General features: G+C 36.6%; 1 protein-coding gene across 10 annotated transcripts in view; it reads left to right on the top strand.

The window, feature by feature from the left end:
• Nucleotides 1-16,073, top strand: part of INPP4B (inositol polyphosphate-4-phosphatase type II B) — a 687,800-nt gene that overhangs the window by 540,672 nt on the left and 131,055 nt on the right. For all 10 annotated transcript variants that reach the window (XM_074378084.1, XM_074378080.1, XM_074378065.1 and 7 more), the window contains one exon: nt 7,250-7,453. In XM_074378084.1, the coding sequence (XP_074234185.1) occupies nt 7,250-7,453 (204 nt within the window). The remainder of the gene's footprint in view (nt 1-7,249; nt 7,454-16,073) is intronic.

Consider the following 16,073-nt stretch of genomic DNA (forward strand, 5'->3'; position numbering starts at 1 on the left):
ATAAGAAAATAAAATACTATTAAGATTGATACTTGTACGTAAAATACATGGAATTAGAACTTCTGTTTCTTCCATGATAGAGTAACATGGATCCTTTAACGTTAAACAACAAGAAAACTGGAAGAAATGTATGAAATAGTGGTTTTTAGGTGTGGGAAAATAGGCAGCACAAGAAGATAAAGTATGCGATCTTTCTGACCGCCTAGCATCTTCCTGGAGGCAGTGCCCAGGCTGTAGCACAAGGGAGGGGAAGCCAAACAGTAACTTCTCAAGTTGAGGAGGCAGAGATTAGAGTTTGGGAAAACCAAGATGGCTAAAATTTGCAGAACAGCATACCAAAAGGAGGGAACTGCTCACAGGAGATCTGTGAATGAGTGCTTTTCTGAAAAAAAACAAACAAACAAAAAAACAAAACAAAACAAAAAAAACAAGCAGACCCACAGGTATAGAGAACAAACTAGTGGTTACCAGTAGGGGGGAAGGGATAATATAGGGGTGGGACAGCGGGAGGTACAAACTGTTGGATGTAGGACAGGCTCAAGGATGTATTGAGCCAATATGGGGAATAGAGCCAGTATTTTGTAGTAACTGTAAATGAAAAGTAACCTTTAATAATGCTATTTAAAAAATTAAAAACCCACTTTGGTAGCAATCATAATAAAATAAAAGCTCTTTACCTGAGTGCTGATTTGTAAATGTGTGCAAATAAACTACTGAAATCCAGGGAAATACATACTAGAAATAAGCAGACAAAATAATTCCTGGTGGTCATGTAGGACTGGGAATAGTTTACCTTCTCACTGGCAGAGTGCAAAGACTTTGTAATATAGAGGGCATTGCGTAGAGCCTCCAGAAGGGTATGGCCCTCGTAGTGAGGCTAAGTTTGTCCTAGATTGAAGGCTGCTCTTGATCCACTCTAACAAGGCTGAGAAATAAGGCTTGAAAGAATCTTCCTGAGTCCTTCTGGTGTGAAGTAACTTAACTTCAAGCCAAAACAAAATCCAACATTATTTAAAAGAATACAGTAAAACCTAGCAACCAAGAATGTAAAATAAAAAATACATGGCATTAAATAAGCATATACCAAGCATGCAAAGAAGCAGGAAAATGTGACCCATAACCAGAAGAAAAATCAAGCAATAGAAACAGACCCAGAAATGACAGAGATGATGTAGTTAGTAGCCTTAGTTGTTAGTAGTTAGTAGTTAAGAAGTTTAACATGGCAATTAAAAACATACTAATATATTTTGGAAAGCCAAGAAACTTATAAACAGGGTGGGGAGAAAAATGGAAGATTAAAAACAGGATCCCAGAGAACTCAAAGAAAAGTGAAATATGATTTCTGAAATAAAAATATGCACTGGGTGGAATTAGCAGATTGGTCACTTCAAAAGAGTAGATAGTGAATTTGCAAATCTAATACTAGAAACTATTTAAATGAAGCACAATGAGAAAAAGACTGAACAAAATAAAACAGAGCGCCAGTGACTTCTAGAACAATACCAAGAAATCTGACATGCATGTAATTAGAATCCTAGAATAAAAGAACAGGGGGATGGAAAAATATTTGCAGAAATGATGGCCAAAATTTTTCAAAATTTGATGAAACTGCAGATCCAGGAAGCAATATGTATTCCAGCAAAGTAAATGTTTTTTAAAAAAGAGAAATACATATATATATATATATACATATATATATATATATATATATATATATAAAATCATTAAATTGCTGAGAAATAGAGATAAAGAGAAAACTGTAAAACAACCAGGGGAAAAAAAATCACATAATCTGCAGAGGAACACAGATGAGAATTATAAAAGACTTATTAGACACTACGCAAACCAGAAGATAGTAGAGTAACATCTTCAAAGTACTGACATATACCAAAAAGTTATAATTCCTTATCTAGAGAAGATGTGCCTCAAAAATGAAAGTGAAATAAAGATCACTTTAGACAAATCCAAACTGAGGATTTTATAGTGGACTTGCACCACAACAAAACTTAAAGGAATGTCTACATGCAGAAAGGAATGATACCATGGAAAATTTGGATCTACACCAACGAAATAAGAGTACCAAAGATGGTAAGTATGTGGACAGAATTTAAAAATCAAATGTTTAATTTACTCATGCATATTTACCCTTTAAACAAAAATAATACCAATTCATTGCAGAGTTTGTAACATATTATGTAAACACAGATCTATAGATCAATGGAATAGAATAGAGAATCTAGAAATAGACCCATACATATGTGTCTAAATAAATTTAGACAAAAGTGCAAAGAAAACTCATTGGGGAAAGGATATCTTTCTAACATATGATGCAGGAACAACTGGATATCCATATGCAAAGTAAACCTTTCTTAAAACTTAATATATAAGCTAAAAGAAGAAAGCAAAAAATAAAAATTAACTTTTAGAAGACAACATAGAAAATTTTTGTCATTTTGGGTTAGACAAATATTTCTTTGATAGAACTCAGAAGGCATGGACCAAAAAAAAGGAAAAGAAAGACAGACAGAAAGAAAGAAAGAAAGAAAAAACAAATTATATATGACTTCTTCAACATTAAAAACTTTCATTAAGATTTTCAGAAGACACTATTAAAGAAAACGAAAAGGCAAGTCATAGACCAGGAGAAAATATTTGTGAACTAGATATCTGACAAAGGACTTGTATCAGAATATATATTCTTACAACTTAATGATGAAACAAACTCGATTAAAATGAGCAAAAGAATTGAAAAGACATTTTGCTAAAAATGATGGATGGCAATTAAGCCCATGGAAAGATACTCATCACCATTTGTTATTGGGGAAATGCAAATTTAAACTAACATGAGGTACCATCAATCACCCACTAAAACAGCTAAAAGCAAAAGGGCTGAGCACAGAAGAGTTAGCCAGGATAAGGAAAAACTGGCGCTTTCATCCATCATTGATGGGTACACAGTTGTTTGCACAGTTTGGAAAACAGTTCAACAATGTCTCTTAAAGCTTAAAAAAAAAAAAATGATCTAGTTGTCTCACGCCTAGTTTTTACCCTGAGAGAAGGTGGATTCTGTAGGTACTGAGAAGGCTGCTGAGCGAGGAAGACCAGGAGGTGTATTTTGTGAAGATCATCTCAGGAGCAATAGGGAGGCTGAGCTAGGACTGAGGATTTGAACTACTGAGCATCACAAAATGCCAGTAATGCTTCTGAGGGAACTTGCTAAAATACAGATTCTGATTCAGTAGTTCTGAGCTGGGATTCAAAAGTCAGCGTCTTAATATTGGTGACCTTGGATAGCATCCCGAAAAAAGTAACAATTAGTTTAAGGTAAGTCAACCAATAAGAAGACTATGGAAGTATCAACATGGAATGCAGAAAGAATTTTAACTGGGATTTACAATGGGAATATAACATAAAGGTCAATCTTTGAAACTGTTGGAAAGGTACAGCTGATAAAACTTGATCACTAACTCAGAAAGTAACTATTACTGAAGATGATCCAGATGTTAGAACTCTGAGTTGCTGAACAGTAGTGATACCACTCAGATGGAAAACTGGAAGAAACACATTTATTTAAAAAGCTTGAGATCAGGCTGGGACCTCTAAACTCAGAAGATTTGCAGATGGAAGCACTTGACAATGCTGCTTCAGAGGTAGGCAGAATTCAAGACCTTAGCATAATGAAAAATGATGCTTGAAGTTATGGCACAGTGAGTTACGTCACCAATGGTAAAAATGTTTTTAAGAAAGTGGTTTAAGATCCTTTAGGGGCCACTCACCACGTTTTGAGTGTGTAGGGGATTATGAGTCAACAAAAGAAACTGAAAAGGTCAGTCAAGAAAGAAGCATAAATAGAAGAGTACACTTCACAGTTTGCAGTGAACTCCCATAAGAGTCTCACGGAGAGGCACTGTAATTTTGTACAAGCTAAGGAAGTGTGGTTATGTGATTTAGCCAAGGTCAAGTGGATAATTTATATAAGCTGCCTGGATGTCAGGTAGCCCTCCTGGCTGAAAGTTCAATGTTCTTTCCTTTAGGGAATGTTAAACACATATCAATGCACCGATGTCAAGTATAACACTATGGCTCTATGAAATCATTAGAACATATCAAGTTTAAAAATAAACAGAATTCTTTTTTTTTTTTTTGCCATCTACATGACTACTAAAATGATAATTACTTGTTTATGGTATCTCTATATGGCAGATAGGACGAGGCATGGCCATGAATTTTTTCAGTGATTCTAAGGAGATTCTGAATAGAATGAGACTTTGCTTAATTTGTTGAGTCCTCTAGTTTAGAAGAGTGGTTCTGAATGAACATATCCTAACTACTCCTCTGGTATTAATATTCAGGAAACTAGGGATCGTACCCCCAGGAGAAGCAATTTTTAGTAGTTTTATACTGGCAGATAATTCTGTATGTTCCTTTGAAGAATACTTGTAGGGGAATATGAATTGGAAAAATGGCAGTAAGGCAAGAAAACATTTCATTTTTAAGATAAGATTTCTTTCTCTTTTTAAAATATGGAACAAGTGAAATAGATATAGCTTAGGTTCAGAAGTTAAGCTTTTTTTTTACTTTATTCTTATGCTGGTATTTTAAATGAATTGTTTTGCCTACCCTTACAGTAACATTTAGAAAGCTTTTCTTTTTCATTTATTGTAGTCGACACTAAGGAAAAAAAAAAAAGGGAAAAGGTTTTCAGAACTCTGAGTAAATAGGCAGCTCAGAGTCACTTATTTCCCATGACATTTAACTCCCCTAATATTATCTCAGTAGCAAGAACAGCAACATACCAATGTGTCAAATTGAGTGACTACGTTAATCTCTTCAGGCTTGTTTATTTTGATGGTAAAACGTCTGGGTCTGCATTGGTCTACATTTACCAAGTAACACTGGTCAAGAAAATTAAGATTTTTTTCCAGGTCACATGGATTTTGCCATGGAATAATTTGCATTTTTCTAACAGAATATGATTCTACGCGCAGGATCTTGGTGATCCAGAGAGTTTTCAAGGAGTCAGTTAAAATTTTGAGTGTAGACACAAAGTAGATCAGCTTTTACTGTGTTTATTTAAAATTTTGTGTGTTACGTTCAGCTATCCTCCAAAAAGTCTAGGTTGTAAAACTGCAAGAATCGATTGTATTATTTCCCATGTCTTTGGTAATAAATCAGCCTACATGAGATTTGAATAAATGAAAAGGAAACTCTGTGTGTGCATGCTACGGGAAGAAATGATGGTGATTATAAGAACCATAGGAAATTTCATTGGCTGTGAATAGTATTCAGCTACATAGTAATTAGTGAGTGTTGTGGAGAGTGGAGCTGTGGTAGCAGGAATTCAAAGAAGTCAAGCTGTTCTGCTCTAAAAATAAATCAAAAGAACTTACTGAAACTATCAATAGGGAAATAGTTTAGTTAAACTGAATGGAAGCAAATTCACATTTTTAATATGTAATTCACATCGATGGACACATCCATGCTATTTGGAAAATCATGTTAACAGCATGTTTCCCCATTTTGCTGTAAATATACTGACTTGTCTAAGTACCGTCTAGCCAGCTTTTTCAGCAGTTCTTTGAATTAAAAATCTACCTTTTAAATTTTTATTTTCTAATTTATTATAAAATACTTTCCATCTTTTTATTCTAATAGATCCTTTTTTATTATATTTCTTATCTACACCTTCAAAGTGCCTTCAATGTGACTAAGAGATTAACAGATTAAAAGAGTGTTTAAAATATCCAGTAAAATTGAGCAGTGCAGATAGTTACATCAGCAGTTGTGGGCACAGTCACTAGGAGAGCCGGTAGATGATCAGAACACTTGGGGAGCTGGGATTAGAGAAGAAGAGGAAGATGACCAGGAGCATCTAGGCTGATGGTTGTGGTAGAGATGTGAGTAAGCAAACTTGTTAGCAAACTTGGTCCCTGTTTCTTTTGCGCTGCCGATCAGCAGTCCACCCTGGACAGGTCACCACACTTCTGCTTAGTGATTTTTTCAATCTGGTTAGTGGAAGAGGTCCACTCAAGTTCTCTTCTAGCTCTAGAACTTCATGGTCTAGTACAAAGCTGTACCCTGCAGATACGATGTAGTCTTATTAGGCACTTGTTTTGCATGTGGTGTAACTGGTTTTCCATGCTTGCTGACATTCACAGCAGGGAGATTTAGAAACAATTTAGTAGCCATTATTGGGCGTGGCACTGTTGAATGCATATCGAGAGAGCACACATAAATGATTACCTTGAGTTGCAGCAATAGTGAAGACAGCATTATATCCGAAGTGTCTCATGAAATGGTGTTATTCGAAATAATGCTATGGGTTAAAAGGCCCCTTTCCAACAGATTACAAAATATAAATATGTTAACGATATGGGTCAGTGCTTGAGTTAGTTCTCTGCTCTTTGACTGAACAGATTGTTAGGCCACGTGCATGTTAAGTGTACTATTATACATAAAATCAATTACTGCACCCTCCAGTACATTATCTGGTGAAGCCATTAAACATTTCATCAGGAAATTGCAAAGTACAGCTGTAAAAGTTCTTTATTGTTGGGAAGCCTTCATTACAATAGTACTTACTAGATATTTACCACCAGCTTGTAAAATCTACCATGGCAAGTTTCACAGTAACCTCGTTAACACTGAACATTACTGAAACCATTTGGTAGAGGAGACAGTTTAGGGGGTAATAATAGGAAGTAAAAGCCAAATGTTTTCAGGGGAAAAACTGCCTGTGTCATCTCTCCTGTTGAAATCTGTCCATGATGCTAAAAAGAGAAAAAGCTCTCCTGCCTCTATTTTTTTTTTAAATATGTCTTTCTTTAGCAATTAATTATGTTTAAAATATAAACTCTACATAGTCTGATCCATTTTCTTTAAAGGTGTGTTTGGAATTACTTGAAAGGCACAGCGGGTAGATAGATGGTGTTCAAATGGTAATCCTCAGTGAAATACATCTCAAGACAAGATTTGGAACTGAAAGAGAGGGGGCTGAGAAGACAGATGGGGTTTACAGCGCGTGTAGAACCGCAGCGTTAACTTTAGAATAGGAGACGCAGGCCCTGGCAGCAGCCCCACGCCAAGCTATTGTCCGTCGATTGACATGAATCATTTTCTCTCTCTGTTGCCGGCGCTTTTTCCACCATCCACACCACTTAAGTGCCAACGGATCTGCAGCTGACCTTTCCATAGCTCTACGTGGAGATGCCTACCATGCTGTTTCTAATCATCGCCCGTTGCTTTCCAGACAGAGCATTTTGTACATGCCTTCAAGGATCAACTGGTCAGAAGCGCTCTTCTAGCGCTTTACACTGCCAGGCCGGGAGGGGTCCTTAAGAAGCCACCGTCTCCTAAGGACGGCACGGAGGAGCACAGTCCCCAGGACCCCCCGCCGCCGATGAGAAGACAGGACTCCATACCGCATCATTCAGACTATGATGAGGAGGAGTGGGTAAGTCTTTTTTTTTTTTTTTTCCCACATGACTTGCTTCCTGATATTAGTTCTGAGAAGTAAACCAAGAATGATAAGAAATCTCTGCTTCTCATCGAAAGAAATCAGAAAGCAGTCATAATACAGATTGTGGGCGAATAGGTCACATTTTTCCTTAGGGGCAGTTTGTAAGTGGAAGTTTTATTCCTGATCATATTTTATTTGATGTAAAAAATGTAAAAAATGATGCTCCAAGTTCTCTAAAATTGGAAGAAGAATGACCACATAAAAGCATCTGAAAAAATAACTAGTAAGGACAAATAAACAAAAGAAGGCAACATGGTGGTAGGAACTCTAGGTGGACAGACTAAAGCAGGAGAGAACCAAGATGCTGAGTGAGAGGGCAGTGTGTTTTTCCTGCATACATATTAATACATATTAATTATCAACACATTAATTGTTCAAGAAGCTTTAAAATATATGCACGTCACACACAGAGAGAACGAGACTCTTTACTGTATCGTATGTATAACCAAGAAAATACTGTAGTATCCTAGCTGTATTAGATATTAAACAGCTAATGATTACTTTTCCTGCCACCTGAAGTGTTTGGGAAGTAATTTATTTGATAGGCCCAGTTGCTCAAAAAATTGCTGTCTGAGGGACTCTGACATGATACCTGCTCTTTCTTTTGATAAAATTTCTATCCCAGGGAAGACAGAGCTGGGCTTCAAGAGGTAAATGCTGAATAAGTATTTGCTGTTGCTGATGAAGATCGCGTTTCTCCCACTGAGTCATTTTCAAAAGAGCAAATCTAATATCTCTCCCTTTCATCTTCAACTTCTTCTTCAATTTATTCACAGCTCCAAGGCATGCGTGTCTCTTAACCTCTCTGAAGTTCAGTTTTCTCAACTGCAAAATGAAAATAAGAGCCCCTGTTCTGCTTAGCTCTTTGTGTGGTCCTGAGATAAACGGTTCACTTGTGTGACGATGCCGTGGTACCTGGAAAGGCCCGGGCAAATGCATGGCATTACATTCGTATTACCGTGGTCTGCATTCTTTTGTACGACATGTAAATTATATAATCTTATTATGAGGGTCAATACTACCCCTTGAGATAAATGAAGAAACGGGATAGATCATAAATGTGGATTGCAAATTTTTTATTTAAAGAATTTGGGTGGATTAGAATAGAACCTGTATTTCACTGAAACACACAGTGTTAACTTTTTGACAAATAATTACCCTTGTATATTAGATCAAGTGAGAATTTTAGAATTGAGTATCTTTTGAATTCTCATGATTTTCACCTTGTGTTGTGCAAACCCTCTCCCACACCTTGTCCTCAAACTGTCCTCCTTCCCTCCCTCCGTATTTCCTTGTCTTTTGATTCATTTGGGACCTTCTAGATCACAGGTGCTCCAAATGGGAAGAGAAGTACTACACCCATAGGTCCTAGTGCTCAGAATCTAGTGGTGGATAAGCATGTGTTAATACGTCGTTACAAACTGTTGTGACCAGGACGGGGAGAGACCAGTGGGAAAAAACAGGCTCTGCTAAAGAGACTCCAGCTCAAAAGTTTAAACACAGAAACTTCTCATGATGGGGAAAGAAGGCAGAGAGTGGGAAACTTAGTGAGCTGGGGAGGTTTCCGGGGCACTGCTCAGTTCAGTGGGGGTGAGCGAGCCCCTGATCTGCCGGGGTCACTCACTGTGCGTGTCCCGGGGACACAGAGGTGAACCGCCCAAGGCTGCAAGGGCTCCACTGCCTGTTCAGGGCTCTAAAAAGACAAATGGCAACGACAGTGCAGTTTAGGGTTACACATGGGGTAAAGCAGGAGTCTGGTGGTCACGCAGGGCTTCCAGAAGTAATTCCTAGGATGTAAATGTGAACAGAAGTTGACAGCTTGAGAAAGAGGATGAGGTGGCCTTTAGACTGGAGCACATTAGGTGACAGATGGAGAGAGAGCTTTGGAGTGTGTGTGTGTCTGTGTGTGTGTTAATTAGTGTTGTTTTTGTTTCAAAAGTGGTGAAATTGAACATGTTTATCCTCCAAAAGCCATCTGAGAGGCTGAGAGGCAGAGAGGCAATGACTGATAGAAAGAAATCCTAACAGAGAAAAGATGACCAATTTTAGGAGGCAGGAGGAGAAGAGTCCTGGGCAGAAGGGTGCCCTTCTGCCAAGACTGCAGGGAGGGTGTGAAAATGGACTTAACGTTTGTGAGGGTGAATAGGGCTGGATGAATTCTTTGTTCTTTGTTTAAAATATTTTTTTTCTCCAGTTTTGTTGCGATATAACTGACATATAACAGTGTATTAGTTTAAGATGTACAGCAATGATTATAAATATATAATATACACATAGAAGTAATATGGTAATGTAATATATAGTGGTGATGTAGAAATAATCACCACAGTAAATTTAGTTAACATCCATCACCCCACACAGTTACAGTTTTATTTTTTAGGATGAAAACTTTGAGACCCATTCTCTTAGCAGCTTTCAAATATACAATGTAGTATTGTTGACTATAGTCACAATGTTGTGCGTTACATCCCCAGGATTTATTTATCTTATACCTGGAAATTAGTACCTTTTGACTGCCTTCACCCATTTTGTCTCCCCTTCCTTGCCTATGGCAACCACCATTCAACTGTTTCCATGAGTTTTTGTTTTGTTTTGTTTTGTTTAGATTCCACATGTAAGTGAGATCATACAGTATTTGTCTTTCTCTGACTGACTTATTTCACTTAGCATAATGCCCTCAAGACCCACCCATGTTGGTGCAAATGACAGAATTTCCTTCTTTTTTATGGCTGAATTGTATATATTTATATTTGCCACCTTTTTTATTCATACATCTGTTGATGGACACAGATTATTTCCATATCTTAAGTATGGTGAATAATGCTGCAGTGAACACGGGGGTGCAGATATCGCTTTGAGATAGTGATTTTGTTTCCTTCTGATACATACCCAGAAGAGGAATTGCTGGATCATGTGGTAGTTCTATTTTTAATTTTTGGAGGAACCTCTCTACTATTTTCCACGTTGGCTTCACCAATTAACATTCCTACCAACAGTGCACAAGGCTTCCTTTTCCTCACATCCTCTGCCGCACTTGTTGTCTGCTGTCTTTTTGATGACAGCCATTCTAACAAGTGTGGGGTGTGTCTCATTGTGGTGTTGGTTTGCACTTCCCTGGGGATGAGTGATGTCGAGCACCTTTTCATGTCTTCCTTGGAAAAATGTCTATCCAGCTCCTCTGCCTATTTTTTAATTGTGTGGGTTTTTTTTTGTTTTGTTGTGTTTATTTTATTCAATTTTTTCTGCTATTATGTTGTATGAGTTCTTTATGTATTTTGAATATTAACTTGAATGGCTTCTTTTATCATTAAAGTAGAATCGTGTGCAAAGAGAAGGGAGCAGTGAGGATGGGCTGAGAAGAGTGGTGAAAGTTTCAAAGAGGCACAACAACAACAAAAAAAGATAGTGTTGCATATTAACGACATTTGAAAAAAATGGGAAATCCCAGTCCTTTGAGAGGTCTAGCCAAGATTCCAGTAGGAGTCTGCATGGATGTTGGCTCACCTTCGGTTGTTCTCTTGGGAATACCTTGGTAGGAAAAAGTCTGCCTGGTATTTTTTTTCCAGTTGATGCAGGAGTGCCTTCTCAATTTCTCTGGTTCTTTTGGTTTCCTTCAAAGGGAAAAAGGGTAGGGTAATAATGATCTACGTCTTCCTCTCCTTTGGTGTAACTGCTGAGTTTTCTCCAGAACCCACTGTTTCTAGAAAGCATATAAATACTATGATAAATTGACCACGGTTACAAGGAAACTCTTGCTCACTCAAAGTTACTTCTAACTCTCTTCTCCTAATATAATTTTACTCTATTTGCAAACAATAACCAAGTTTGATTGTTATATAGCATTTTTATTGATTTTTCTTAGCAACCACTTTCTTTTACAAAGATCCCTGTGCCAAGAGATGGAAATCCTTTATTTAAAATTTAAAAATCACCAAAGGCACAACCATTTAACGTTGTTTTCAATGTTAAACTTTCATTGTTTAATTTTGAAAATTTCAGTAAATCCCAAGAAAATGTGGCTAATTGGAAATACCTTCAGAGGCTGTGCTATTAAATGAATTGGAAACATAATTTGTGTACTGCTTTTCTTAGTTAATTAGGTGTTAGAAAAGTTTCGGCACTGATTACAAGTCTAGTCAACTTCCTGAAATAATTCAGTGTTTAAGCTAATTTAATTGGTTTTCTGTGATATCATACAAAAATATTCTCTGATCACGTAGGTTGGTTTAAGTTTGCCCATAAGATTACAATAGCTCCATTTTTTAAAAATCTGTTTTATTTAATTTCTGGTAGTGATGTAGTTTTAACAGTTTTAACTAACTTGAACAGCAGCAATTAGCTTCTCATAATAAAGATTTGGAAAGTAAATACATATGAATAAATTACTCTCTGTCGACTTAGCTTTGCATGTAAAAACTTTTCTTTTGGAGATCAGGTGATAGAAGAATCTCTATTGACTCTCAGTCAGTATGAGAATGTTCTTTCTCTGTTCAGTTTGTTTTGTTGGTAAATTTGATGACATCTGAATCTGGATAATAATTATCTAGTCAATATGGAAGAGATTGAAACTAAAATGATCACTGATCAAAAATAAAGTCTGTTATTTGCTGAATTTTACTTATTAAATAATTGACAGCTTTAAAGGTTTAATTTTCCTGAAAAGTTAGTAAACAATTGGGCCCCAAAGGAATATTGGGATTTTATGACAATCTGTGCAAAGAAATAGATGCATACAGCATTCTTCATCTTTCAGCTGGTAAAGATGACATACTGCTTTTCTTTCTCTCCATCTCTACAACAGATGCTTCCAACAGCTGGGATTCCAAGATTGGTTTGTCCAAAATATGAAAGTATATCATCCAACCAAAGTATTAAATTGACCCAGTTTTTGTGGCTTCCAGTAATTATACTATTCTCCAGAACACTGTGATTTAACTTCCACATTACTACACTGACAAGCTGGGGGCTACATCTGCCTACCCTTATTCAAAAATTGTTAAAAGGAAAAAGATAAGCTTCTGATGCTTTATATTCCAATCCACTCCAGCAAAGTGCAGAACTAAGAGAACTTATTATTTAACCGTATCCCAAACCTATGTTTTGGCTGAACTACATTTCCGTATCAGGCAACATTTCAGCATCCAAATTAGCCAATTAATTCCCTTCTTCATGTTGTAAATGTAAATCAAATTTTAAATATTAGTTTCTATTCTTAAGCTAGGAGAACATTTTCTATGACTTATTACAGTAAAATGTGTATATGTCACATAAGCACAATAGATGGTCCACATGAATCTGTAAAAACTTCAATAATTTCATAGATTGTAGAAGCAATAGCACAAATTCACAGTGATACTTATGGCAAGCATCCTTTTAATAAAGTCCCCATACAACCTGAAAAAAATAGTGGTTTCTTGGTAACTTAGTATTCCCAGTGATTGTGTTTTGGAGGAAGAATTGTATGAACCACTTTCTGATATGTTCTTTACCAAATGCTCACAGTTCAGTTTGTACTACACCTTTCTCTCATGAGGTAGAGAACAAATATGAATGTTTCACCTTGATAGGAGTATTAATAGAGCTATTTGTATTGTTATAATTCATAGCAGTGGGCATATATGGTTGCGACGTATTACTAACTGTTGAGGACAAGACCCATCTAGCCAGGTTCATCCTCCACAGGCCATCTGCTGTGGTCTGTATCCTCAACTTCTCTTATCAGTTTCTATCTCCATCTTAGACCTTACCTCTAGGGAAAATAGATCAAGGCATGCATAGTGCAGAGGCACCAATGCCAACTGATATGCAAAAGCAATTCTCTTCAGTTCTCTGACTGGCTAGAATTATGCCTGTGAAACCACTGACCTGATCTTAATAAGAAGGAGATAAATCATTCCCATTTTTCAGAGGTAACGAATTCTCTTAGACAACTAGATACTAAACTGTGATTTAACTTTTCTAAACTAATACCTTATGGCTTAATTACCTGACTCAGTAGAATGTCCACTAAAATATGGCCATTTGTATCCAAATTTTATGTTATAGAGATATATGTATATATACGTATGTATGCATTCAACTCCAAAACATTTTTGTATAATAAAGCGCTATTCTTGCATCCCATAATCACACAGCCTCTGAGCACTGAATTAAAATTAGTTGTTTATATGTCTGTTTCTTCCATGTGTTCATGAACTTTATAAGCTCCTGAAGAGCAAAGACAATGTCATGCTCACTTTGCTGCCCCACAGTTAGCAGAGCCCTTGCACATAAAAGGTGCCCAATACTGATTTGTAGAATAGATTAATGAATTTGAAATTTGCCCTCAAATTATTGTGCTTGTTTACCTTCTTATTTTGAAACACATAATATTTAAATTTAATATAACTCTGCACTATGTTAGGGGCAAATTTTCCTCCAATAGAATTCTTGATCTTTTTTGAGGAATTTTTTTGTTTCTCTCTTCCAACCAAAATTACCCAGTTAAATCTCTCTCTCCTTAGTGCATATTTCCCAGAGTCATAACCAACTCTGAGGTGACTATTCAAGTCCTCTTCACAATTCTCTCCAAACATAGAAAGCGATAAAATTCATGATGGACACAGAACATTGGAAAGGACCAAATTTAGGAACATGACGAGTTAAGGCCTCCAGTAGCTCCTAGAAACCCCGTGGTGGCGATTTGTCTTTTAGTTGATTATTCATGTGCAGGTTACAGAAGTCCTGGTTACACAGAAGTAATTTCAGATATTTCCCAGCAAATATAAATTGGAAGCAACTATTTTACCTTTGTCCCAGCTTTGTCTTTTTCATCTGTGAGTCACACACAATAGGGTTGTGTGGTTTTGTTAATCTTATAATGAGGAGGGGACTTTGAAAGCATCCACTCTCCCCATCAGAAAGGACAGACAAAGACAGGGAGAATTTAGGCCAGTTGTTCCCTGTGTGGCAACGGCAAGTGTTCTGTCATCTGTTTTCCTGATGTATGGGGAACATTCCTGAACTTCTCCAGTCCATTTCACCCAGGAGAAATGTGCTCTGCATACTTATCTGATATTAAAGTCCACAAAAGGTGATTAAGCCAAGTTCATGACTGTCCATTAAAGTGCACAAATGTTCTATTAAAGAAAAGAAACCCCAGATGAGATCTTTATGTGCATGCATATTCATGAAATCCTGCCCGTTTCTCGATTTTCCCACATGCAGTTAATACACTCACCTTCAGCCCCCTGTTTTATAGCACCTAATATACATCCTACTTCAATGTATATTTTATGTTTATTTAAGTAATGGTGATTTTCCTGTGGTTTCCTATTGGAGACCATCGTCTCCCTTGGATACTTCCCTGACTCTGACAATGCCTTGTTGAGCGTCAGGTATTTTGCTTTGCAAACTGCATACACACATTTTTGAAATTTATGATTACATTTAAATCAAGTGCCCTCAAACTTTAATACATTCTAATGTGAATAGTGAGATATTATTTCCTAAGTAATTTTTGAATACCCCAAATGTAATGAATAGTTAAAAGAAATACTGAGGTCTATAGAGGCAGACTATTGATTTGATTTATCAGGGTACATTCAGTTAAAAAAAAAATCAATCCTGGAACTTGGCTGTGTGTAGCACACTCACTGATAATGTCATATAATTCAGCCAGTTGTGCAACTATCTGATGGTGCAAAGATAACATCCAGTTACCAATTGAAAATTACAAGCTTTAGTCAATCACTGACATTCTTTGGCTTATTATTAAACAAAAGCTTTATTTCATATTTCACAGAATTGAAAGTTTTAGCATGATGAGACATATATTACAGTGAACTGAGCCACACAGAATGTGAGCTTAGTTCTAACTTCAATTTGAAGATGCATGTGGTAATACTTCTTATAGTTGTATCTTAATTTATTTTTACTACCAGGTAGCAGGCTGTTAAGTCAATCAACAGATGTTAATTAAGCATCAGTGATGTGCAGCAATGCTATAGGTAATTGGGGGAAAACAAATTAAGTATAAAATATGGATCCTGACCTCAACAGCCATATAATCTAATTCAAATGAATGGCCAACACTTGTAAACATAAGCAGATATACTGAAAGACATTCCCAGAATGGAGGTGGTTATGTGATACACATTAAAAATGTCAAAGGATTCAGAGAGAAGTTATATGAGGGTTGGAGAAGATGAGAAAATTATCCTTTGTTTTTTTCCTTCCTTCATTTATTCATTCTTTTGTTTATCTATCACCTGATAAGTACTAGGGCCTGAGAATAAAAGGATTAATAAAAAATCAGAAATAAAAAATATGTTAAGCAAAGAGAGTAACAAGAACAGTTCTTGGAGATGGTGAGACTTGAAGGGATGAGAATTTGGATTGATGGAAGGGAAGGGAGAAGGCACTCTAAGCACGAAAAGCAGCTTGTGTCAAGTTAGAAATATTGGTTCCTCCAAGGTTTCCTTCATTTCTTTGATTTTCAGCACTGAGCAGGCAGATGGCAGATGCCTAGAAAATATATGTTGAGCTAATTAGTAGCATGTTGCTAGGACAGCAA

Source organism: Camelus bactrianus, chromosome 2, assembly GCF_048773025.1.
Source record: "Camelus bactrianus isolate YW-2024 breed Bactrian camel chromosome 2, ASM4877302v1, whole genome shotgun sequence".
Lineage (NCBI taxonomy): Eukaryota > Metazoa > Chordata > Mammalia > Artiodactyla > Camelidae > Camelus > Camelus bactrianus.